This window comes from Primulina huaijiensis, chromosome 9, assembly GCF_012295235.1.
Source record: "Primulina huaijiensis isolate GDHJ02 chromosome 9, ASM1229523v2, whole genome shotgun sequence".
Classification (NCBI taxonomy): domain Eukaryota; kingdom Viridiplantae; phylum Streptophyta; class Magnoliopsida; order Lamiales; family Gesneriaceae; genus Primulina; species Primulina huaijiensis.
In genome coordinates this window covers 13,198,376-13,226,236 of record NC_133314.1, presented here as the reverse complement: position 1 = coordinate 13,226,236, position 27,861 = coordinate 13,198,376, and the positions used below count along the sequence as shown (strand labels likewise).

The 27,861-nt window shown below is 38.4% G+C and overlaps 1 protein-coding gene across 1 annotated transcript in view; it reads left to right on the top strand.

The window, feature by feature from the left end:
• Positions 1-27,861, top strand: part of LOC140984440 (uncharacterized) — a 63,881-nt gene that overhangs the window by 5,660 nt on the left and 30,360 nt on the right. Inside the window, exons 3-14 of the mRNA XM_073451855.1 lie at positions 1,462-1,550; positions 1,627-2,186; positions 2,312-2,522; positions 2,609-2,920; positions 3,151-3,304; positions 3,427-3,564; positions 11,815-11,896; positions 12,996-13,279; positions 13,366-13,479; positions 13,592-13,818; positions 26,974-27,222; positions 27,303-27,458. Of these exons, the coding sequence (XP_073307956.1) occupies positions 1,462-1,550; positions 1,627-2,186; positions 2,312-2,522; positions 2,609-2,920; positions 3,151-3,304; positions 3,427-3,564; positions 11,815-11,896; positions 12,996-13,279; positions 13,366-13,479; positions 13,592-13,818; positions 26,974-27,222; positions 27,303-27,458 (2,576 nt within the window). The remainder of the gene's footprint in view (positions 1-1,461; positions 1,551-1,626; positions 2,187-2,311; positions 2,523-2,608; positions 2,921-3,150; positions 3,305-3,426; positions 3,565-11,814; positions 11,897-12,995; positions 13,280-13,365; positions 13,480-13,591; positions 13,819-26,973; positions 27,223-27,302; positions 27,459-27,861) is intronic.

Sequence of the window (27,861 nt, the reverse complement as noted above, 5' to 3'; positions counted from 1 at the left end):
TTGAGACCACGTCAAAAATTTACCTTCATCGAGTCTGATTGTTGTGATTTGAACATTATGAGAATCAATATGAGAATTCTTGGTTTCAATGATTTTAGAATTAACATCAGGAGAGGAATTGACAACTTCAAACATGGTGAAAAAATTCGACTGCTAGGGTTTTAAAAAATTGAGAAGCTTTTCGGCTCTTGATACCAGAAAGAATATTGTATATTTCTTCTTCATAATAGAAAGTGTACTTAATGATATGCAAAGGAACTAAATAAAGTGAAAAATTAAAATTAGGCTAATTACAGTTGATCAAGTTTCCTAAAAGCTACAGGTTTGTACAGCTTGAATATTCCTAAAATCATGCCAATATCATGGCTGATTGGTTTTATTTTCAGCACATTCCAACATATATTATCCTTTCATTATTTTTTTCCAGAAATAAAATCATATTTTCTTCCAAGATTTCACTTGTATTACATAAAATAGGGTTAATATCATCAATTCTATCCAAACAAGGTTTTAAAATAGAAATAAATGTTTTTTCATATTAAGATATAACATCAAAGCTATTTGAACATAATACTATTTTTTGCAATGTGTGATAGTCTAGATTTAAATATCGGATTGTAAGCTATGAAAGCCAAAATGATCGTCCTTAAAGAACATAACACGGAAATCGTAATACCCCGGGCCCTGGTCTTGGCTAACGTGACTACACAATGGGCTACTGTAGCAACTATTTCGTATACGTCCTTTGCTTTACGAAAATGGTTGATCTAAATTGCTTTAGGAGTTCATTGTATCTCATTATAAACCATTTTAAACTTTTTTTAACCAATGTGAGACAAGAGTAATACAATCACCCTTCTTCAAAACAAGAACTTGATCTCTCGATCGTATACACTAGTTATGCTTATGGGTTGGGCTTCATGGGCAATATGCATACGGTTTCATCTACCATATTTTGAAAGGGCTTACATCTTTGCCCTTTCTTGGGATGGTGAGAGGACATGAAATTTCAAACTCACCATAATATGTATTCTTGGTCGATCTTAGATAATTTGAGAGATTGAGCTTATGTGTATCATTGATACAGCTTTGATATTATGTAATTGCTGTTGCTAGTAGACAACTAGTCCACTGTTGTAACTAATTTATCATTTTATTAATGAAATATTGTTTCTTATTAAAAAAAAAAGTTTCAGGCATAAAACATTACTTCAGGTAGTTTGTGAGTTGGGGATAGATGATTTAAGCTGAATGCTTTTGGTTACAATTATTACAAAATATGCTTCATTTAAGAGATCTCACATTAGTATGAATGTCAACCTATATTACTTTAAGTCCACAATTTTATCATGGGAATGCCGGTTGGCTTTCACTTAAATGTTTTTAAACTTGTAGGAAGATACCTCATTCTCTCATTTTACATTCAAATTCCTCACTGAACAAACTCTGATACTTCTGCAGATGCCGATCATATGCAAATGTTTATTTGGAAAATCTTGATTCCTTTGTTAGAGTTAGTACATGCAGATGACGTTGAGATATTTAACGAGGTAAAGCATTTTGCTTCCTTGATGTTGTCATGTTTTGATGGTAGCATTTTCATCCTTTAAACAATTTTTTGGGTAGGTTGCAAGTTTGTTTCTTGATCTTGTCACCGAAACAAACAGCTGGGAGGTTTTTGAAGCAACAATGGTGCTGCCCCTGTTAAGATCTATCAGCCTGTCTACGGGAATGTTTGAAAGTGAACAACTTGGAATTCATAAATGGAGTATAGATTCAAATTTTAAGGTTTCCTGTGATGAGGAATCTAGCCGGACCTGTTTTGAAGATTTTAATGACAGATTGACCGAGAAGGATAGTCACAATGTTTTTGCGATATCTCGGTCATATGATATTCCACTATCTATATCTTACAATATATTAAACTTGACATTGGATGCTTCTCTTTCAAACAAACACGAGAGAGGAGTTTTATTCAGCTCAACTCTAGCAAATGGGTCCAGGGCGAAACTTTTTGCTGGAAATATGCTTTGGGATCTTTCTAATTTGGCTATACACATGCTTTCTAAAAGTGTTGAGCATCGAAGCTGTGCAGTCAGGTTTCTACTTCCACTTTTATTTAAAGCATTGGCATGCGAGCGTATTTTTGAAGTCTCAGTTTGCGGGAAGAATCATGTTTTAACCAGGTATATTCCACATGTTATATTTGCAAAACATAAAATATGAGCTTCATATATCATATATTATATCGTATGTGCTTTTTTGTAGAGCTCAGCTTTTCGATTTTAGACAAGTTTTATTGTTATTACAGGAAACATTTTGTAATGAAACTCTGGAAGTGTTGCAAATTATTGTTTTCTTCGGGTTCTTTGGAGAGAAGAGATGCATATGATATACTTTCTTTGTGTTTATCCTTTTCGCCGCCAAATGATGACCATCAAGATGCAAATGTGGGTGCAGAAGAGGCGATATTTGATTTAAGAGCTGACAAGGCATTCTGGGATGAAATAAAGAGAGGCTTGGTAAGCGTGCCCCTTTCTCACTTTAAATCTTACTCTTAATATATATTCTTCTGTGTTAACCCTGTATATCTACTTTAATTCTTAAGCTTGACAAGGATGGCTTCGTGAGGAAGCAGTCACTGCAAATATTGAAAAGGATGTTATACTTGAGCAAGAAAATGGAATTATCCACTGGCATTCCAATTAAACTATCGAATGAGAAAATTTTGGATTCCCACTTCATTAGCAAAAGAGGGCGGTGGGCTGACAATGAAGCCAAGTCATTGGGTGTTGGGAGGGTATGCCATGATAATGCCTCCAATTTAACCGGTTGGAAAAGGTGGGAGGCATTTGTATTTCTGTACGAAATGCTTGAAGAGTATGGTATCCATTTGGTTGAAGCAGCATGGAATCACCAGGTATGCTCGCATTATTATATTTACAGAACTTGCATTCCTAAACTGCCGGCTGTGGAATACTAATTGTACTTCTTTTGGAACTCTTTTGAAAAGTTTACCTTGGGTTCAAGTAAGAAATTACTCAGATGATGGCATTTTTCCCCAAGACATTCTTTGCCTCATGACGTTCACTTACTTGAAGCAGGAAGATCAAACTTCTCTTGTATTACTACTGATTTTCGTTCTTGCAGATTATGCTGTGGCTCCGGTCTTTGTTCTCGGATGACGATTTGACAAACTCTGAAAATGGAAATCTTTATTGCAACCAGATGGCATCTACAGAGCAAACTTTTCAATGGCTAGCTATTTTATGGGAGCGTGGCTTTTGCCATGATAACCCTCAAGGTAGAGATCCTTTGTCATAGTTTTACTTGTGAATTTCTATGATACATTATCTCACTTTTGTATGTGGGCGTGCAATGCCTATTCTTCTTGTTGAAAAGCTAATCCTTAATTGTCTACTGCAGTGAGATGCCTTATCATGGAGTCATTTTTGGACATTGACTGGAAAAACTGTGGGTCTTCCGCGAAATTGGTGCCCATGAACTTTATACTTGGTCCACTTATACAGGCATTAAATGATCCTGTGCAGCACAAAAATTTTGGTATGTTCGTTTCAGCATTTGCTTACTCATTTAATTCACCAAGCGTAAGTTTTTTTTGTTGTTCTTGAGAAAAATATTGAGAGAGAAAACTTGTGTATTTCATTGAAAATAATACATAAATTTATAGTTACAATGGACATATCAAATTCCAACTATAAAGAAGAAACAAATATCTTTTTTTTTTTTTTTTGATAGGAAACATATATTTTATTTAATCAAAATAGACCATTACAATACTTAGCGGGTGAGATTTCCGCGAAATAATAGAAAATACAACAATTAGGTCAATACGTGACGATCATCCAATCCCTAACCACATCTGAGATAGATAGATGACACAATTCTTTGATATTTCTTGTTGAATGCGCTACCCTGAATTCAGCACTTCCCAAATTTTGTCTACCGAGTGAGACGAGTCGTTGAAAATTCTGTTATTTCTCTCGAGCCATAACGTCCAGAACGTGTAATGAACGACCATATACCAGAAAGTCGTCACTGTAGCCCTCTTATGAAAGCCCGGATCTATGATAAACATATCTTTGGCCGTCCTCGGAAAAATCCAAAAGAATCTCAGCTCTTGCATCACCTTAATCCAAACGCTTCTTGAGAACGAACAATGTACCAATAGATGATCCTGATCCTCTTCGTGGTCTTGACATAAACAGCACCATTGTGGCCGTAAAGCACATGATGGCCATCTTCTTTGCACTGAGTCAGAGGTCTGCAGCTTGCCGAGAGCGACAATCCACGAGAAAATTTGAATCTTTTGCGGGATAGGAACTTTCCAAATATGTTTATATTGGGTAGAAGACAGGAAATTTTTGGAAAGGAAAAAATGACTCGTAAAAGGAGCTGACAGAGAACAAACCCGTAGAATCCCCCAACCATACCCTACTATCCTCCGCACCCAACTCTATTATGACCGAATGAAGGACTCCCATTAAATCCCCAAACTCCCTCAGCTCTATCTCATTAAGATTTCTCCTAAAGCGCACGTCCCAACGATAATCACGACTTCCTCCTAAATCAAAAACTCAATAAATTTTCGAATTGGTTTATTGATGACGGTGCATATCCTAACAAAGAAGGAAAGCGAACTTTGAAAGAAAGACCCCCTCCCCCCCAAACATCCTCCCAAAACCTAATGTAATTCCCTCCTTTCAAAACCAACCCACTCAACTCTTGAATTGCCGGGAACGATCGAGAAATAAATTTCCAAGGGCTTCTGAAAGTCGCATTTCTGGCCAACCCCAAGTCCCTTCCATTCTCTTGAAGTCCATAAATGCTCTTAATGACGTTCTTCCACAACTGCTCCTTTTCCTCTGTCCCTCGCCACCACCATTTCCCTTGTAACGCTTTGTTCCTCAAACCAATATTCCCCAATCCTAGCCCTCCCCTATCCTTTGGTCTGCAAAGTCGGTCCCATCCAACAGCGTGACAACTCTTATCCCCGTCCGCTCTCTCCAACAAGAAGTCTCGCATCATGTTTTCCATAATTTTTGCAACTTTAACTGGCACCCGAAACAGGGACATGTAATAAGAAGGCATTGCACTTAACACAGATTTGATCAGTGTCAACCGACCACCTCTGGAGACTGGATAAAAACGATTTCTTCCAGCTTGAGAGTTTTTTTGTCATTTTTGTAAGGACTGGTTCCCAAAACTCAAGGGTCATAGGTTTCCCTCCCAATGGTAGCCCAAGATACTTAATCGGCCAGACTTCTTTTATGCACCCAATTGCTTGTGCCAAGCAAACCACTTCTTCTTCCTCGCCACAACTCCCCAACACCACACTTTTTTGAAAGTTGATCTTTAATCCCGATTTCTGCCCAAATAACTTTATTATTTCCACTAATTTCCTGACATGTCCTTCCGTTTGTACTAAAAACAAAGTGTCATCAGCAATTTGTTATCAATTTAAATTCCCATCAGATTTATCGTAATCTACACTCCCCCTCAAGCTTGGCTATAGATGTTGATGAGACCAAGCTTGCCAACGAGAAGTTCATGAGTCTGTTATGAAAGTCCTTTTGTAAGTAGATTAACTAGCTGATGAGAAGTGGGAACATATTTAACACTTAAAATTCCTTCCTCGAGTTTTTCTTTAATGAAATGCCGATCAACTTCAACATGTTTAGTTCTATCATGGTGAACAGGATTGTGAACGATGCTGATAGTTGATTTATTGTCACAAAATAACCTCATAGGACCTTCAAACTCTATCTTTAGTTCTTTCATTATTCTTTTAATCCAAATGAGTTCACATACTCCATGGGCCATAGCTCTATACTCAGCTTCAGCACTACTTTTTGCAACAACTGACTGTTTTTTGCTGCGCCATGTCACTAGATTTCCCCAGACAAGTTTACAATAACCCGAAGTTGACTTTCTATCAGTGATGGATCCAGCCCAATCAGAATCAGTTAATGCAGTAACCATTCTATCATTAGTTTTCTCAAGAAATAATCCTCTTCCTGGAATTTGTTTAAGATATCTCAAAATTCTGTGTACTGCATTAAGATGACCTTGGCAAGGTGAATGCATGTATTGGCTTACTAAGCTCACTGCAAAGGCAATATCAGGGCGAGTATGTGAGAGATAAATGAGTTTCCCAACAAGACGCTGATAACTCTCTTTATCCACTGGTCCACCCTCAAACATTTTTCCTTTGCTCCCTGGTTCAATAGGTGTATGACTTGGTTTACACCCCAACATACCTGTTTCCTTCAGGAGATCTATAGTGTATTTTCTTTGAGAGACGGAGATTCCTTTCTTGCTCCTAGCGATTTCCATGCCTAAAAAATACTTCACTGTTCCAATATCTTTGACTTCAAATTGTTTTGCCATCATCAACTTAATCATCTCCATTTCATAATTGTTATCTCCAGTGACTGATCTCATCAACATACACTATGAGAATGTTTAAAAAAGAGTGTATGATCTGCTTGTCCCTGAACATATCCTAATTTTTTGATTACTTGAGAGAATCTTTCAAACCAGGCACGAGGTGACTGCTTCAACCCATAAAGAGATTTGTTAAGTTTGCAAACAGTCTGACTCCCCAACCTTTTTTCAAATCCCGGAGGTTGACTCATGTAAACTTCCTCTTCAAGATCCCCATTTAGAAATGCATTTTTTATATCCAATTGGTGCAATGGCCAATCAAGATTTGCTGCCAAGGATAACAGAATTCGAATAGTATTGATTTTGGCAACAAGAGCAAACGTTTCAGTATAATCAATGCCATATGTTTGAGTGAAGCCTCTAGCCACAAGTCAGGCCTTGTATCTTTCAATTGAGGCAGATTTATAGTAAATACCTATTTGCATCCCACCGTAGTTTTTCCTTGTGGTAATTCAACCAGATTCCAAGTATTATTCATTTTCAAGGCCTTCATTTCCTCAAGGACGGCATTTCTCCATTCAGGCATTACAAGTGCCTCTTGAACAGACCCAGGTATTATTGTACTAGACAATCTTGAGGTAAAGGCACAAAATGATGAAGATAAATTTGAGCAAGATACAAAATTTGAGATAGGATGTTGGGTACAAGATCTCTTACCTTTTCTGACTGCTATAGGTAGATCAAGGTCAAAGGTAGTATTTGACTGAGGATCCACTACCGGTTCATCCTTTTGACTGTTGTTAGGATTCACATTGTCTTTAGTTGCCTGAGGTTTGCTCCGTCTTGAGTAGACTTTTAACTCCTGTGACAGTGTTGATTCTTCCTATGTTTCTTGTATTGGGATATGTGCCTGAGAATCTGTGTGAGAATTTTGAGGAGAGTTTGTGTCTGGTGTTCGAGGAATCTCATGGAGTTGATCACATATGGGAAGAGATGGATTATCCCACCAAGATTCTGTATCTAGGTTCCGCCGTTGAAGTGAAGGTGGAGGAAAAGTAAGGAGTGTTTTCAAGGAAGGTGACATCACGAGAGACATAGGTCTTCTTTGTGTGTGGGCAGTAGCATTTATAACCTTTTTGAGTGGAAAAATAACCAATGAACACAGTCTTCATGGATCGAGGATCAAGTTTACTTCTGTTGTGATTGTGGACATGAACGAAGGCCGTACAACCAAAGGTTTTTAACGGAAGATTATTTAAAGTAGACACGTGGATATTTTTTAAGAAGAAGGAATAAAGGTGTTTCAAACTCAAGAGTGCGGCTTGGTAAGCGATTGATGAGATAAACAGCAGTGAGAATGGCATCCCTCCAAAGATACTTAGGAATATTCATGGTGAACATTAGGGCACGTGCGACTTCTAACAAATGACGGTTCTTTCTTTCGGATACGCCATTTTGTTCAGGAGTATCAACACAAGAGCTTTGATGAAGAATCCCATTATCCAACAGATAATCACCTAGAATGGTATTGAAATATTCTTTACCATTGTCGGTTCTAAGAGTTTGAATATGGGTATGAAATTGAGTTTGAATCATTCTGTGGAAATCTTTGAAAATTTTGCTTGTTTCAGATTTATTATTGATAAGATACACCCATGTGAGTCGAGTATGGTCATCAATGAAAGTGAGGAACCATTTTTTGCCATTTGACGTAGCACTTGGTGAAAGACCCAAAAGATCACTATGAATAAGAGAAAATGGAGCGGTTGGTGTATATGTTTTTGAAGGAAAAAAATTTCGAGTGTGCTTAGCTAAATGATAAATATCACACTGAAGCAAATCAGGACTTCTATTATTGAATAAAGATGGAAACAATTTTTTGAGATATGAGAAACAAGGATGGCCAACTCTATGATGCCATAACATTATTGTCCTAATACTAGAATCAAAGAGAGAAACAACGTGAGACACTCGAGTTGGAGGACAATCTTGAGGAATCTCTAGGTAGTAAAGACCATTGTGAATCCTAGCACTGCCTTTCGATATTCATCAACGGTAGACCGCGAGGAAAATTTCAGGGGGAGAGAGGCATTCGACAAGGGGATCCACTTTCTTTTTTCCTCTTTAACCTTGTGATTGATGGGTTGGGTCGGTTGGTTGATAAGGCCAAGACAGTGAATGAAGAGGTTTGGTAGTGGGGAGAGACAAAATCGAAATATCACATATCCAATTCGCAGACGACACGTTTTTTGTCCAGTCAGAAAGGCATTTAATGGCACCATTGGAAATTCTCAACTTCTTCTCTCTTAAGTCGGTTTGAAAATCAATTTGGAAAAAAGTGTTGTCTTGGGATTAAATGTGTTGGAAGAGGAAGCTGAGGGTATGGCATGAGTAATTGGGTGCAAAAGAAAGAATTGGCCGATCAAGTACCTTGGGGCTCCGTTGGGAGGTGACCCTAAGTCTGCTGAATTTTGGGAGCCCGTATTATCAAAAATGGCAAAGAAGCTTGCAAGTTGGAAGTGGTCTTTTCTCTCAAGGGGAGGTCGTCTTACTTTGATTAAGGTTGTGTTAGGTGCAATGCCGACTTACTACATGTCTCTCTTCAGAGTGCCAATTAGGGTGGCGAAAAAATGGAAAAATTGATGAGGGATTTCTTGTGGGACGGAGCAGATGGAGAGACTCATTGCCCTTTAGTTGGGTGGAAGCAAGTCTGTAAGCCAAAGGACAGGGGAGGACTGGGGTTTGGGAATATTTGCTTGACGAACAAGGCACTTGGGAAGTGGTGGTGGATATGCTCGGTGGAAAAAGATTCATTGTGGAAAAGAGTTATTAAGAGTATTTATGGATTAAATGACAACGGCTGGGATGTGAGGATGGCGAGGAACACGACCTTTAAAAGCCCCTGGAAGTTTATTTCTCGGTCTTACTCGACTTTTCATCTATTGATTAGGGCGGTTCTTAAAGGGGGAATATTATTTGATTTTGGAAAGATATTTGGGGGGGCGGTGTTTTGTCGTTCAAAGATCGATTTCCATCTCTGTTTCTAATCTCCACATCCATTAACAAACCGATCTCCTACTTTTTAGATCTAACTGATACTGGAGTCAATAATAATATTTTTCACTGGGATGTGCGTTTCAGGAGAGCGTTAAATGAGGTAGAATTAGAAGAGTTCAGCGATCTTTTAGGGATCTTGGACACGGTTAGGTTGGAAAGGGCTACGGATGATTTTAGAGTGAGGTTGGGGGATCCATTGGGGTTTTTTTCCTGTTCGGTCTTTCTACTCTTCTTTTTTCCCTGTTACAGCTTTCCCTATATTTCCTTACCACATGAATATCTGGAAAATATCAATCCCGTACAAGGTTCAAGTTTTCTCGTGGATAGTGGCGTTGGGGAAACTACCAACTAGCGATTTTTTGCAAAAAAAGTGGGCCACTTGCGCATTATGCCCGCAATTGTGTAATCTATGCAGGAAACATGAAGAGAACCAGGACCATATTCTGCTGCATTGTTCTCTTTCACGTGCTATTTGGACAAGAGTACTGCAAGAGCTTCGTTTCGAATGGACCTTTCGAAGGAAGGCCCGAGACTTATTTATCATAGAGACTTTTCTCACACACAGTAGAAAGAACTATAGCTTCTGGTTTTTGGTTGTTCACGACATCTTTTGGTCACTTTGGTTATAGAGGAACAGCAGAATATTTGCGGATTCGGCAGAGTCTGTGGACGACGTATGGGCAAAGATCAAATTCAGGGTCGCGACTTGGATAACACTTCTGCCGGAGTATAAACATTTAGTTATTGCGGATGTGGTTAGGGATTGGAAGTTTGTTTGCTGCTGATTTAAGCTTAGAGATTTTTTTTCTTCTATTATTGTAATCTAGTTCTTAGGATTACTATCCTTTGTAATCCATCTTCATATTTTAGTAAATTATAGTTTCGTAAAAAAAAAAAAAGAAATTGACATGACAAAGGAACAAATTTAGCAATTCAATTATTGTCAAGTGTGAATTTAGTCACTGAGATCAGATTGCAAGTTAGGGTACGAACATGGAAAACTGACTTTAGGATGACATCCTTAGATAAAAGGTATGCTACCAAAACCAGCAACTGGAGTCATTGAACCATTAGCGATTTTCACAGAAATATGAGCAGAACAGGGTTTATAAGTGCGGAATAAATTAAAATCGCTAGTAATATGGTCAGAGGCCCCGTAATCAACAATCCAAGAACCAATGGAATAAGAGCGGAGGGCCGAGAAAAGATTACCAGATTGATTTTTTAACAGATAGGGCTTGATAACCATGCAGTTCATTCTTTTCCTTGGGCTGCCAATTGGCTGGTTGGGATTGGTGAATCATCAGAAAACATGACTTTTCTTCGCATCTCTTCACGTCGAACTTCCGCAAAGGCATTGTCGGGAGATGGAAATGGGTCTCTTGCAACTACCCGGCGACGAACATCATCAAGATTGCGATTAAGCTCAGCTAGAAAATCAAAGACCCGTTCTTTCTCAAGATTAATCCTGATCTTGATGCTGCAGTCTGCACAAGACGAGGAATCATCACGAAACAGGTCCTGTTCTTGCCAAATATCTTGGAGGTCTAAAAAATATTTCGTTACAGATTTTTCCCCTTGCTTCATATCTTTCAATTTTTATCGGAGCTCATGGATTTGGGATGCATTTCCAAGGTCGGAGTACATCCGGCAAGCAGCGTCCCACACTTCCTTGGCTGTGTGAAACCATAGATAGCGCCGACTGATTTCAGGCTCCATCGTGTTGATTAGCCAAGCAAGAACAATGGAATTTTAAGCCAACCAATTCTTATGTGTTGGGTCAGATTGCGTTGGTGGCTTTAATTCCCCTGTGAGGTAACCAAGTTTCCCACGCCCACAAATAACGATTTTTACCGATTGAGCCCACTGAAGGTAATTACGCCCATTGAATTTGTGGGTAGTGATCTGGATTGAAGAAATGTCACTACCGGAAAAAGTAGTGACAGGCCCAAGAGTTTTTTCTGGCATGGTTTCTTCAGAAAAGACGGATGAAGTTGAAGACATATTAGTGTAGGATGTATTGAAACCCTAGTGCTCTGATACCATGAGAAAAATATTGAGAGAGAAAATTTGTATATTTAATTGAAAATAATAAATAAATTTATAGTTACAATGGACATACATATCAAATCCCAACTATTAAGGAGAAACAAATATTAAATCCCAACTATTAAGGAGAAACAAATATTAAAAAATATTATCCTTACCAAATTTACAAGATTATCATATCCTATCACATCAATACCACTTATTGATATCAATTAAAATTCCCATCAGATTTATCGTAATCTACAGTTTTCTATGAATGGTGTTACACAATCCATATGCCTACATGTTTTTCTGAAACAGGTTCAAAAGAAGTCTACTCCTCTCGGGCAATTAAAGCCGCAGCTAGATTTCTATTTGAATATGCCAGCGTCTTGGACGAGAGGTTTGGTGTAAATACATGATAATTCTTTGTTTCTTCAGCATAAGTCATGATTATTCACTTCTTGACTTTGAACATTGTGTATGTGTTGATATTGTCCAGCTGAGATATACTTTTAGAGAAATAGAATCATTAGGTGACAATATGCGAATCAATACGCTAGCAATGCAGATATCATTGTTCTGATGGAGGACCTTTTTCTAATTAAGGAATCTATGGATCCACTGTGTGCTTCTGTGGGATAATATCATTTATCAAACTGTTCGCTCTTGGAACTAAAAAAGGAATATTTATTCTTGTTGGCTTGTGATGTTGAGTCCTTATTTCTTCTTAGAGACACTATTATTTTTCTTTTTCCGAGTCGAATTTTTGATTTTACTATGAGATTGAAAATTTTTCCTTGCTAAAAAATGCACAAGAATTACTTGAGAGGAGCAAAGAAGTACAGCATATAAAGAAAGGTTTATTTTTATTCGAAAAAACAGAAAATAACCAAGAAAATTATGGGGATCATGACAGATGTTGCAGGATGGTCAAATGCGATGAGAATGTTTTTTTTTCATGATTGAATTTTAAATTCTTGAAGATTAATTAGTGTTCTGGAAATACATAGGATCTTATGGAATTATTAAATTTAAGGGTAGTTTGTCGACTATGAAATGAAAATGGAGTGCACCTAATAATTTGTGGAGTCCAAATAACTATCCCTTGTCTGTTGTTGGTTGAGGGAGAAAATAATAATTGTCTCTACTCTTAAATACCTCTCTGTATTAACAATCAAGGCGTGGTTTGCAAAGAGGGAAACAAGAAAAAAAATATTTATATTGAATGACTTCTCTATAGGCTACTGCGATATAACATGCTTTTTGGTAATTATTCTTCTATGTGACTCATTTGTTTGCGGGATTTCAACTGTTAGCTTGTAACCAAAAGCATAATAATAAATACAATGTTCCTCTTGGTTATATTTTGGTTATCTTCTCTCTAGGCTGTTCTAATCCTTTGGCGTTAAATTGTTTGATCCCTGTAATTCTCGTTGCGTTATATGCACTATAAACTTCAGACTCAAAAAGTGTGATATAATTAATATCATGTAATACAGGCAGCATATTTCATTCTTAGTCCACCTGGCATCTGCTCCAAAGTTATACTCTTTTGGGCGAGCTGGCTTGATGTGCCTTGCAGAGTGCATTGCTTCAGCTTCCAGTGGAGTTATGTGCCAAAATAATCATGAATTTGAACGATCTAATGGTGCCTCCTCTGACGAGGTCCTGGCTGAATCCGCACCAAATTTTTATCAAAATGATAGAGCTGACTTATTGGATGTTTTGCGCTTTATTCTTGAGTGTAGTAAACAACATTTTAATCCTAATTACCGTAGTAAAGGTCTCTATTTACTAATTAAAATTTTCCCAAGTAAAAAATTATGAATATTGAAAAGCTTACTATTCGGATCTTGTTATGGCTTATAGTTTGTGAAAGGATTCTGGCTTCTGCGTCTTCAGCGGTGACTGCAGTCGATGTTCCTCTCGAGATTCTTTTACGCTTCATTGCAAGTCTGCCTCGCGAATATACTGATGTTGGTGGTATGGTTTAAACGGTGGTTGTGAATTTTTCCTGTATTTACTATCGTTGAACAGTAATAGTTATTTGTGTTGGTAGATCTTATGTATCTTTTGCTCTTATTTTCTATTTCAGGTTACTTGAGATACGATGTTAAAAAATGGCTTCGTGGTGCTAATTTGCCTCTCCTGACGGCTATTAATGGATTTCCCCCAGACTTTATAAGTTATAAGCACCCTTTAGATTCTCTTGTTACATATGACGATGAAGAATTAAAATCTTGGGAGTTTCAAGCAAAACGTTGGGCTCGAGTTCTCTTTCTTGTTGTGGTGGAAGATCAACACTTGGACCCAATTCTCAAGGTTTGATGTATAAAACAGTAATAACTATGATAAATCTTCTTTTGTCCTACAATGCACTGTTCTATCATCTATGTGTTTTTGTGAGTTGGATCTTATTTTCTTGGAAAGACAGAGAAGAATGAAAAAATTTGTGTTTTGTCTTCATTATTCAAGTCGGTCAATCCACGTAATGCATATGCCAAATTATTAAAATTTGTATTTTAAGGCATTCTGTTTCTTGACATATCGATGAAATTTTATTATGTTTACGATGTTATATTTTTCGAAAAATCTGGTGTTTTTCATGGGGGGAAGTTGCCACATCTGGACGTTTTTGGTTCATGATGGGGAGAACTGTCCATGCTGTTCTGTACATATAAGTGCAGGTGTGTTTGAGTTTGAATATTTTCTTACGGTGTTTGTGAAGGTGGAGTCGTACGCTGCGTGTCTGTTGGGTGCAGGCAGTGTGCATGGACAGGGGGCTGTTCGAGATCGAGGAGGCGGAGTCACGGGACATCGAGGTGGCTTGTGGTTTGGGGCTCATGACCAGGATTGGCAGTGCGAGGGAGAGCGCAGGTGCTGCGCACCCTTCAAGCTGCCGTGGCTCAGTCGTAGCCTGAGCTGTCCACCTCTGATCCGGGAATTCGTTCTTCGCCCCGGCATGTCGAAATTATTATTTTGATGAAAATGTTGAGGGATGAAACTGGACAGAATTTAAGAAATTTTTTTACTTGTTAGGCTACAAGTTTCTTAAGCTTAAAAAATAAAACAAGAGAGATGGCGAAAAGAATTTTTGGGAAGGAATCATGGTGCTGTGCTTGAGTTTTTGAAATTAAAAAGAAGAGAATATAGGGTAAATTTTCATAGCAAAGTTCGCGAGTTATTTATGAAATTTTTTAAAGATTTTTAATGATTTGTGGTAAAGTTACAACTGATATTACGGGCTTTGAATGCCGGCCTTTGGGTCGAGGTGCCTTGCCAACTTGACTGTTTACGAGTTTTGGATGTCGGCCTTCGGGTCGGGGTGCTTTTACCAACTTGACTGATTACAGGCTACGGATGTCGACCTTCGGGTCCCGGTGCCCTGCCAAACCTGAATCCTTGTGTGCTTGATCAAACGACTATGACTGATGACTGGAGCAAATTTCTGAACCACACTTCATAAAATATTTCGAGGATTTTTAATTGAGGATTTTAGGAACAATTGAGGAGAAAGTTGACTATTTATGTGATGGTGTCTTTCTTTTGAAAATGTGTAGAGTTATTCTTCAAAAAATTAAGGTGACGAAAAAATATTTTATATGCTAAAGTTTTGAGGAAAATGTTTAATGCATGTCATATTTTATTAAGTATTTTGTTGATACTTGGAAGGGATGAGTTACGTTGAAGATCTGATATCTTGTTAGCATATGACTTGTCTTTTTAGATAAGATGTCATCTTATTCTTTGTATTTTAAACATTGGTTAGATTAGATTAGGGTGTTATACTTTCATTTATATTTTGTATTTATGGTAGGGCATTTACTGATGAAAGAATAAAAAACAAACTTCTTTCTTCTCTTCTAATACTCCAACGCAATCTACATGGTATCAGCGCCATGTTTTAGTCCTGGCCCAGGTTCCACCGTTGTGTTGAACTGCCCATAGTTGGGCCACCCGTTCTGCTCATAGTTGGGTCATTTGTAAACTTCACGTTCTAGATCTTCATTCCTGAGCGTGATGGGTGTATTAATTTTCCCACATTTGTTGGATAAAATCCTTGGGAGTTGCATATATAGACTTGGACAATCCCCCCTTTAGCTAGCTTTTGTGATTGATTTAGATCCAAGTCTCAATATTAACATGGTATCAGAAGTCGGACAAGGCCAATGACGAAATACGGAATGACCTCATCCTCCGATGCTGCATCCTCTCTGGCGATCACGACCCAGGGCTTGGGCCACTCGTCTCCGTACTCCATCACGTGCCATAAGCTTAATGGCCGGAATTTTCTGCCATGATCGCAGTTCGTGTTGATATTTATATGGCAAAGAAGGATTTCTCAATGGCTCGGTGTCACAGCCTGATTCAACCGATGCTAAGTACAAGGCGTGGAAGGCTGAGAACAACCTGGTCATGTCGTGGTTGATTAATTCCGTTACACCTGAGATTGGGGAAAACAGGACTATTTGCAATTGACTCAGCCATTTACGATTTGTGACAAGATGATTCCGGGGTCACAGATTATTTTACTGCCCTTACCCGCCTTTGGCAAATTCGACTTGTCTCAGGCGCATGATTGGAAGTGCTCGATGGATGAGAAGCTATACAAATCCATTGTGGAAAACAGAAGAGTTTTCAAGTTCTTGATGGGCTTAAATACTAATCTGTATGATGTGAGGGGTCGAATTCTTAGCACCAAATCATTGCCTAGCTTGCACGCCGCATTCTCTGAAGTCCGACAGCTTTGAAGGTTCTGCCCTCACACTCCACCAGCAACTGCCCTCCAATTCCAGTGATGCTTCTACCGCTCAAGGAATCCGCAATGGGCAGTCCTCAAATACCACTAAACGAAAGATTTCAGACCGTCCTCGGTGCGACGTTTGCAAGAAACCTACTCATAATATCGACACTTGCTAGAAGATACATGGAAAACCACCCGACTGGAAGCCCGCACGAGAACGCCAAGCACACGATGCTGCTGTTTCTGACCAGCCTACTTCAGCATCAGTGCCCTTCACCAAGGAATAACTTGCTGTCCTTCACCAATTGTTTGTACAGCAATCGACTCCATCATCACCTCCTGTTAATGGTACTTACATGGCTGCCATTCAAGGTGATATCGCCCTTGCTTTACTATCACATAATGATCTGTCAACTTATTGGATAATCGATTTGGGTGCGTCTGATCTTATGTCTGGCCAGTTGAAAATTTTCACTTCTTACAACCCATTTCATGTTCCTAAATTAGTACGGGTCGCATATAGGTCTTGTACGAGGATGCTGAGTTGGGGTTCCAGATGATTATCCTCGAATTTATGTTTACACAATGTGTTGTTCATTCCGGCACTTCATTGCAATTTGATATCAGTCAATGTTTTGAATATGGATTTGAATTGCTCTACCATATTTTCGACTGATTATTTCATTTTCACGACCTAGCATCGCGGAGGACGATTGGCAATGCTGATTGTTGTGTGGGCTTGTACCTCTTTGATATGAAGTCCCTCTCAAAGCCTCCACCTTCAAGTGACTCCGGTCCTCCTATTTCTGCGTTTCAATCGACATGATCCATGATATGATCCAAACAATTCTCGTCCAATATCCAAATCTTACGCACTGATCGAGCACATGATTTCTTTAACTCCGTCTTGGAGATTACCTAGCCACTTGAGGGAATTGTTCATCAAAGTTTCTGCGTTGACTGACATCCCTCAGCAAAATGAGGTGGTCGAACGTAAAAACCGCCATCTCCTCGAGGTGGCTCGGTCCTTGTTGTTTACCCACAATGCCCCTCATCATTTCTAGGGTGATGATGTCCTCACAGCCACTTACCTCATCAATCAGATATCTTCTAGAGTCCTTAGGTTCCAGACCCCTAATCCGCATAGTTCGCGCAAATTCCCATCTTCTCCACAACATTCCCTTGCGTGTCTTTGGCTTTTGTGGTTCGTTCACATTCATTCCCATCATCAGACATGCTTGATCCGCGTTCTCTCAAATGTATTTTTCTAGGGTATTCCCTTAATAAGAAAGGATATATGTGCTATTCTCCTTTCCGCTTGGAAATTGTATGCTTCCATGAATGTCACTTTCCGTGAGGCTGAGATTTTCTTTCCACCTTCCTCGGTCAAGGGGGAGAATGTTATGAGTAAGCCTCAAAATATGATACCTTTCAACATACCTTCTGAACTCGAGACACATCCTATACTTGATCCAATGCACACAATCCCACCATATAACTCACAACAACATCCTGAACATCATATTCTACCTTTTGATCATGCTTACTCTCGCAAGGAAACCACTTCAACTTGGGGATCATCAGGACTGCACAGATGTTCAGCAAATTAAGAAGACTTCCCCAATCCCAGATCCAATGGAAAACAATCAAGGTACACCAAGCTCTGACTTATCTAATATTGATGATCTTGATGATAGACCCATTGCATTGAGAAAGGGAATTAGATCATGCACTCAACATCCCATATGTAACTTTGTCTCTCTTGATCTTTTATTCCTGCATATCGAGCCTTTGTTGTGAGTTTGGACCAGGCACAAATTGTTAGAGTAGATGCCCTGTAAGCCAACTGTTGGCTGGGGAATTTATTGACTCAAGTGTAATAAACAATCTTTATTTTAATATAATTTACTTTTTAATGGTTTCGTTATACTTTATCTGTAGACCCATGCAAGCAGCATAGATAAAGTCCTTGATTATGCTTTAATACAAATGAATCGTAATTCGATGTTGAAACTCATTTGTAAACACTGCATATTCTAAATTCGTTCCTAGTCGATTCAGCCGCCTAAAACAGGGATAAAGGTCGCTCGAGCTCGAGACTAGCATCTGTGATGTTGTGTACTGCGTTTCTTGGTAAGGGCATAGAGATGTCCAAACATACAGATGGGTAGTCATATGATGATTATACTGAACAACCCTCCCTCGGACTTTCCAAGTGGTTATCATTCATCGAGAGGATAAGTCCGTGGTTATGATTGTACACCATTAGTCTTTACGACCCGGGACAACACTGAGGCTCTATATGCTAGGGCTGTGCTTTGACTCGTTTACCGGCTCCAGGAGAGTCATCAGGTGGCGAGGTTGGGTATAGTTGCGACACATATAGGAGCCAGTGCATTGTAGTCGGGGATTCACCGCTCACCTACGGGTGTGGATATCCTATGTGATCTGATGTAATAATAGTGCATGGAATCTCTGGCCAGAGTATGAGATGTACGTTAGAGAAAGAGTTCTCCAATAGTACACGCGATGCCACTATTATAGTTGTCACATAGTTATCGAATTAATATGCAACCCTCGATGAACCAATGGTTGCAGATTCGATCGGGATATATGAGATGAAGGGACCGTACTGTACGTTAATCTTAATCGACTGGTTCTTGTAGGCACTATCAGCGATACCTAGGGGATCATGGGGCGATGCTACTAGACGCTCTTACCATGATCCGATGGGTGCAATCAGAAATGAGTTCTGACATTCTTGATCAAGGTGTTGATGAAAAGAATGGGGCTAACTGGGTAAGCCCGAATAAGAATAAGTCTTATTCTGAATCACAAAGAGTTGTGAACCCACGGCTAGCTGTATCCCTGAACCATTGAGGGTCACACAAGTACTGGATCATTTATTCCCGTTGAGAGAATAAATTCAAGTAGTTGAATTTATATATTATAGTAAGTTTAAGGAGTTGAATTTATGATAATTAAATTTTGAGAGAATAAATTCAAGATGTTGAATTTATATTATGATATAGTAAATTCAAGGAGTTGAATTTATGAAATATGGAGAGAATAAATTCAAAGTGTTGAATTTATAAAACTTGAGAATTTAATTTATTAAACTCAAAAGTTGAGTTTATTGAATATTAAATTTTGGAGGTAATAAAATTCAAGGAGTTGAATCTATAATAAATTCAAATGTTGAATTTATAAATGATTTAAATTAAATGTAATGGGTGTATGTATTATGGGCTTGTAAGAGTACAAGACCAACATACAAATTATTAAGGTTTTTAATTGAACTTTAAAAGATTAATTAATTAAACTAGTTGGACTAGAATAATTAATTGATTAAGCTCATTAAGTAATTAATTTATTAATGGGCCCTAAGCTTATATATATGTGTATTAGGCTTAGAGTTGATAAGAATTCATTCATAATTTTTCTAAAAACCTCTCCTCTCCTCTCAAAAGAATTTCGACCACCTTGAATTAAATAGTTTGAGCCGTCTCTCAAATATTTTCTCCTACGCAAAATCTCTTCCATATTTTCTAGTGCTAATTGGAAGAGGAATAAATCATCTAGTCGTGGACCTGATTAGAAGGAAACAAGCTTTTGAAGAAAGTTCGTAGGGATTTCATCAAGAGCTATCTCCGCTAAACCCGGAATAGTTGGAGCCATGTGATTAATTCACCTAAGGTATGAAATTCCAACGCCCTATGAATGTTTATGATAAAACCATACGAGTGCCCAAATATAAACAGATTTTGATTGTCAAAATAAAATAAAATTTTAAACTTCCGCTGCGTTTGGGCACATAGAAACCGAGATCCAACACAAATCCCATCAAGCATCACTGAAGCTCTACGACGTCCAAACTGGTGAGCTGCTGTCTTTGATGAAATAATGGCCCTTGAAAAGAACAACACTTGGAAGATCACACAACTTTTACCCGGGAAACAAACTGTTGGTTGCAAGTGGATTTTCACAATCAACCGTAAGGCTGATGAGAGCATTGAAAGATTTAAAGCAAGGCTTGTAGCAAACGGCTATACTCAGACCTATAGGATAGATTATCAAGAAACCTTCGTGCCTGTAGTGATGCTGATTACGGTCCTTGTACTCCTATCCATTGCTGGAAATTTAGAATGGCTCCTATATCAGCTTGGTGTCAAAAATGTCTTCTTGAATGGTGATTCGAAAGAAGAAATCTACATGAGTATACCTTCAAGATTCGAGTCCAAAGATATTGCCGACAAAGTCTGAAGGTTGAGGATCTCTCTCTATGGTCCGAAGCAATCTCCTTGAGCTTGGTTTCATAGGTTCACTAAAGTCTTGAAAGAAAGTGGATACATGCAGTGCCAATCGGATCCCACTCTGTTTGTCAAACACTCCAACAAAAACATGATTGTTGTTATCATCGTATGTGTTGATGATATTGTTATTTTTGGAAACCATGAAGAAGAGCTCACTCAAGTAAAGTGCTTACTCTCAAAAGAGTTCTAGAAGAAAGGCCTAGTAAAGTTGAAATATTTCCCGGGAATGGAAGTGGCTGGATCAAAACATGGAATCTCTATTTCTTTATCTGTTGGATATGTTGAAAGAAACATGGATGTTGGGGTGCAAGCCAGTTGATACTTCTGTGGACCCAAATATAAAACTTGGAAAGCATTAGTATAGTCCAACAGTCGATAAAAGAAGCTATCGGAGGTTAGTGGGCAAACTAATATATCTCTCACCACCAAAAACACAACTGCTCTAGTCATTATCCTAGCTGTCCGAACCGTCTAACCTGAGACATGTCCCATTGAATGAGGATGTGAACGACAATCACTCAATACGAGAATGTACGAGTATACAAACTGATATGATACATATGAAATGCAATATGCTCGGATATCAAGGATCAAGCCAAGAATCTCGTGCTCAGTCTAGAGACGCCTGAGTGTGTAGTCACTGATCTGCCGTAAGCATGTTTTGGATCCCACACTCATAATCAAGAAGTAGGCCTACAATGTCCAGGGTGATCAGAGTCTGCGGGTCCTGTCGGTCGTTGTAGCTCTCGATACCCAACCGTCCACAATACAGAACAAGGCTGAGCGACCGCAAGAAACAAGATTTATCTCAAAAGATATCTGGCCTAACGTTCTATGTCATGCATAATATGTCAAAGCAGTAAAAAATGTATCATGCAACAGATAAATATGAAGTATATAAGTGTGTATACTATGCTTAGATATCTCAGTCAGTACATCACTTACCTCACTAAAACAATTTGACAGAAAGTTTACTATTCCGAGCCTAGAAAATACCAACATACTGAAATCATTATCTAGTAAGATTTAAAATCACTAAACATCTTCATTGTTCTTTTCTAATTATCCTTAAATCTCTATTTAAGGCTTAAGGATTATACCTGTGTCCGTCATCAGTCCTCTTATGACATATCGATCTGTGTGTCCAGATTCACCGACCTCTGCTCGAGTCAACACTAGTTCTGAAGTGTCTCGCACTAAACTGCCCTACAAACTTGCTAGAAAATCGAAAGTATATGGGTAGAACTCGAGCGAGAATAGCTGTGGGTAAGCGGTGTCGGAAACAAATGAAATCAACTTTTATTTATAGGCTGTATCCGGATTAGTTCAGAAGATCCGTACTCGATTTTATCTGCTACGTGTTATAATATCATTCGTCTAATTGGATTTCTCAAGATAATTTAATCTGAAGTAGATTTGGTGGTCAATTTTCAATTCGGTGGATCCCAATATGTCAGATCTTATCGAGAAAAAGTTTTTCTCTATAGAAAAATTTGAAAATGCATTCATCAATAGCTCGCGACCTTCGCTGGCTACCATTGCCTTCTCCGTTCATCTCCGACTACCGCTCACCTTCACTGGCCATCACCGATCACCCTCGACTTTCGATTGTCATCTCCGGCCATAACTTTCGCTTCTTTTTCTTTTCAGAATTTGCGTTTAGGATGATATAATGCTTCTTCTTCCAGCTCGTAATAGTCGTTGGTTGACATTTCTTCTATCCTTCTTCTCCGATTACCGTTTTCCATTACTGGCTATCAACGAAAATTTATGAATCCTTACTACCATCTCTAGCCCTTCTGTATTACTGATTTTCTTCACTTTTATTATACGACGATGCTTTTTTTGTTTACAGCCGAAGTCATTTCCGTCTATTTTTCTTGTTTACTTCCCATTTTATCCCACCGTCGAACCAAATAGCTGATTGCCTAGACACGCTTGCAACCCAATCGTGATTTCAAAATTACACGGACAAAATATCCTCCACAATCTTAGACACGTTCTGATATTCTGCCCCCAGCTACAATCTGACTCTAAAGAAGGAAAGAAAGTAGTGTTGTGACAACCGCGATGAATCGAGGGATGCACAGGTACCATTCCTAAAAAGATTGCGAGATTAAAATCGAACAAAAGTTGTTTTTAATAAGCATGGGTAGGAGGGGCCATGCAGTGTGTGTGACAGAGAAGACCAGAATGCGAGCTATGTGTTGGAAGTGGATTTGGAAAGTTTACATTGGATCTTGTTGAAATTGTGGGAATACATTAACACACCACAATCATGCTCTAAGTTTAATAGATTCAGTGGAAAAGAAGCAGTAATATCTATGCAGAAAATTGTCAATGGCCGAGGAAGCTATCTCGAAGTCTCTAAATTTGTCTGGAGGGGAAAGAGGCAGCGCAAATCATACCGAGCAGTCGATTTGATTGGGGTTGGAAATGGGTGGCACACAATTTGTCCAATTTTATGATGAAAAGAAGGGATAATGTAATGCACATAAGTGAAGTAAGGAAGCCTATGGAACAATCACAAAAGTTTGGAAAATTGTGTCCGAATCTCATTAATCCGGGGAATACAGAAGCTGATACTTATGATCAATTACCATCATGTATGGTTAAGAATTGGAGTAAAGCTTTCATCATCACAAGGGAATGTGTCAATATGTCTTGGGAATTGGTATGTCTGACTCTTGGGAAGGCAGTCCAGACGAATATTGAAATATTTGCATTTCAAGCCAACAAAGCAATATGGTGGCCAAACAACGAAGATGATGCTTCTTTTTATTTGCGATTGAAGAAATGCTTTCTGAAGAAAGAAGTTACTTTGTCATTTGAGAGATGGAGGCATCAAATCAACAATGATGATTTCAGTTGGTGGAAATCACTGTTTGTGGAGTGGGTTAGTTTACCTGCTGTTGGTCGGTCAGGGGGAATTTTGATTATGTGGGATCCAAGGATGATTTCAGTTAAGGATAACTTGATTGGGGAATTTTCGATTTCAGTTCATATTCAAAAGGACGATAACAATGATTGGTGGTTTACGGCGGTCTATAGTCCCTGTAAACCAAGATTGAGAAATAACTTCTGGGATGAACTGGCCGGATTGAGGGTCTTATGTGGAGGTAGATGGTGTTTGGGAGGAGATTTTAATGTTGTCAGATCATTAAGAAAGAAAAAGAATAGTCGATCACGGACTGCGAGCATGCTTTGTTGATACATTGATACAGGAATTGTAGTTGTGCGATCCACCTTTATTGAATGGGAAGTTCACGTGGTCGAATTTAAGGGAAACACCCTTATGTCGCAGATGAGACAGATTCTCGTTCACGACGGGATGGACTGAAATTTATCCATTTTATAGACAAATACTCTTGCCAAGAGTCATCTCTGATCATTTCCCAGTGGTCTTGGATTTGGAAAAAATCGAATGGGGTCCGACTCCTTTGAGATTCGAGAATGTGTGGTTGAGGCACAAAAGCTTTAAAAAATTGGCCCTATCGTGGTAGAACAATGCTGAGATCCAAGGATGGGAGGGATATAGATTTATGATGGAACTCAAGGTAATGAAGGGTGACATTAGAAGATGTAATGAAGAGGTTTATGGGACGGTGGAAATGAAATCAGCAGAGTTAAGAGGTGAAATCAGCAGACTGGATAAATTAGAGAGCGACGGATGGGGATCGAAAGAAGTATCGAATGAAAGAAAAGAAGCCAAATGGTTGTTAGAAGAGTTGATATGTCGAAAGAATCAAATCAATAATAAAAAAAGCAAGGTCAAATGGATTAAAGATGGGGATCACAATACAAAAATTTTTCACTCACTTTTAAATCAACGGAGGAGTAAAGCTACCATTAACAAATTGGAAAGAGATGATGGATCGGTTACGAGTGATGAGGATGAAATTGTCTCCATTATCTTGCAGTTCTTTAAAGAGTTGTATAGTTTGCCAGATGCGAGATGTTGGGGTATTGAAGGAGTGGAGTGGAGTGGTGCCCGTTGATGGGGATTTGAGTCGAAAGTTAGAAAAACAGTTCTCGGAAGAGGAGGTCAAGAAAGCAGTCTTTCAGTGTGATGGTTGTAAGAGTCCGGGGGCCAACGACTTTACTTTGGTATTTTTTTTGGTATTTTTTCAAGAGTGCTGGGATATAGTCAAAGGAGATATAATGAAGGTTTTCGATGAGTTCTTTCAGAGCGGAATCATAAATGGTGTAACCAACGAAACATATATTTGTTTGATACGAAAGAAAAATGAATCGATCAAAGTGAAGGATTTCAGACCGATTAGCCTGACAACAAGTTTGCATAATAAGATAATAGCAAAAGTTTTAACTGCAAGGATTAAAAATGTGATAACAGAGACAATATCCGAATCTCAGAATGCTTTCGTTGAGGGATGGCAAATACTCGATTGTGGTCTTATAGCGAATGAACCACTCGAAGAGGGAAGGAGAAAGAAGAAGAAATGATGGTTATTGAAGGTGTATTTCGAAAAGGCTTATGACAATGTGAATTGAGATTTCTTGGATTTTGTTTCGATGAAAAAAGGGGGTTGGAGGGAGATGGCGAAGATGGATCAAAGGATGTGTGTCGAATGTATCATTTTCTGTTATGAGTAACGGGAGGCCAAGGGGTAAATTTAAGGCGTATAAAGGGCTGAGGCAAGGAGATCCGTTGTCTCTTTTTTTGTTCAATTTGGTAGTGGATGTGTTGGGGAGATTGATTGGTAAAGCCAAGGAAGAGAATTTTATAAGGGGGATTGAGGTTGGTAGAGACATGATAGAGATATCTCACATTCAGTTTGCGGACGATACACTTTTCTTTGTGAGGAATGATGAGCATATCAGGTTTTTGGTGCAAGTTGTGAGATCTTTTTATGAAATGTCTAGATTAAAAATCAATTGGGAGAAAAGTGCTTTGTTGGGAATCCAATGTCAACAAGAAGAAGTTGAACTGTTAGCACAACAAATTGAATGTGGTAAGGAGATGTGGCCTATTAAGTATTTGGGAGTGCCTTTAGGTGGAAATCCGTTACAAGCATCGTTCTGGGACCCATTGTGTCTAAGATGTCGAAAAAATTGGCAAGTTGGAAAAAAGCTTTTTTGTCAAGAAGGGGAATATTAACCTTGATAACATCGGTTTTAAATGCAATCCCGATATATTACATGTCTCTTTTTAGGGTGCCTAAAGGTGTAGCGGAACTGATGGAGAAGAATTCAAGGAACTTTTTATGGGACGGAGCGGATGGAGATGTACATAGTCACTTGGTTGCATGGGAACATGTGTGAAAACCTAAGGAAAAAGGAGGATTGGGTGTAGGAAGTATTATTTTGAGAAACAAAGCTATGTTGGGGAAGCGGTGGTGGAGATTTTATGCGGAAAATGAGACGTTGTGGAAGAAAATCAATTTAAGTAAATATGGGTTACAAGAGAATGGGTGGGATACGGGTTTAGCAAGAAACGACACATTCAGGTGCCCATGGAAGTTTATTTCCCGACTATATCCGATTTTTAAGCAGCTAGTTTCGATTAAGGTGAGAGGAGGTAAGAAGGCTAGATTTTGGGAAGATAGGTGGTGGGGGGATTCTTCTTTTAAAGAATTTTTTTCTGCATTATTTCAGTTATCCGCGGTTCACAATTTGCCTATATCACACTTTGTTCAATCCTGGGATTTTCATTTTAGAAGGGCTGTGAGAGATGAGGAGCTTTTTTAGTTGTCTGAGTTATTAGATGTGTTAGAGAGAACTAGGTTGGTTGAAGGGGTAGATGATTACCGTGATAAAAGAATGCTATCGACAGTTTTTACAATCCAATGAACCATGGCAGGACTAAAATGTTGAAGTCGATAAGCTCTTTATCAAAGAAAAGATTGAGAAAAAGGAATTCTATGCTTTACGTATGTTCCTACTTCAACACAAGTTGCGGATATGTTGACAAAAAGATTGATAAAGCCGACATTTGAAAAACTTATGGATAGATTCTGATTATTCAACCTATATAGTTTATTATGAGTAGGCAGATTATTATACATGATACTCTAGATGTATTTGATGGCGTTGTTTGTAAATAGAATTGCATAAATCCCGAAGTTTAATGGATTTGTTATTTCCTTTCTTCACTTAATTTCTTCTATATATGACTCTACAGATCTTGTATTGTACAACAATATTTTCACTAACGATTACTTCAGTTTCTGGTTTTTTCACCACCTTGACATTTAAAATGATTTCCATAATCAGTTTACTGAGCCTCAAAATCTTGCAAATTAGCTATTGATGTTGTTTTTCATTTTCTCTGGAATGATAGTTTATTTATTTTATCTCATTTCCGGAATCAATTTTATTGAATCTGAAACTACTGTTGGCTAGCTGTGTATGCCGGTGTTCTTATATGTTCTGGAATTTCTTGCTGTTGTTTTTATGCAGTTTATTCTAGATTATGGTGGTGATATTTTCAAGAATAAGAACCATGTAGAGTGGGTGGAAGTGAAATTTCTCATCCTTGTTTCAAGCTTGATTGAGGAACTTCAAGTAATTCTGGAGAATTCTGCTCGCATTAAAGTCTCGAATAGAAATATATGTGATCTTGGCTTTCCCGGGAAGCTGGACAACCCTAACTTTATGAAAGAAATAAAAATCTTTGACAAGTTCATCATTGTATTGTTGTTGGTTCTGGTATGAATCTTTCCTTGGATTTGGTTCCTTTATCACCTTAAAATAACAATTTTGATATTGACTGTGCCAATTATTCACAGGAAGAACTAGTCTCTTTCACCAAATCATCATGTTCCATTTTCTGGTCGCCTGTGGTGACAAAGAGCAAGGCTCTTCCGGGCTCTGTCAGAGGGAGGCTGGGGGGCCAAAGTCAACGTCGGTTGTTAAGTTCTTCATGTACTTCTGTTTTGGAAGCTGTGCGTCCATTTAGATTATCTTTGCAACAACCTCTTTCGCTTTTTCTTATTGTTATCATGTTTCTTCGACATCTATGATCATTTTCTATTTATAAAGTTTAGAGAGAAAATCATAACTCTTACATCATCAACAATGATGATTACAACGGTTTATATATATCATAAACAATATCTAAATAAGGAAGATTAAACCATAGAGAATATTTACTCTAATCTAAATCCCACACAATCTGGGATATACATTGACCAAATAATTACAATTATACACACAATCCTCTTTGATTGGGGGGCGATTTTCCCACATATATCGTACTGTTAATATATATTCCCCCTCATTTAAATGCTCTGGATGCTTCGATCTTGAGGTCTGCTGCTTGTTGAGCTACTCTTATAACTACACGAG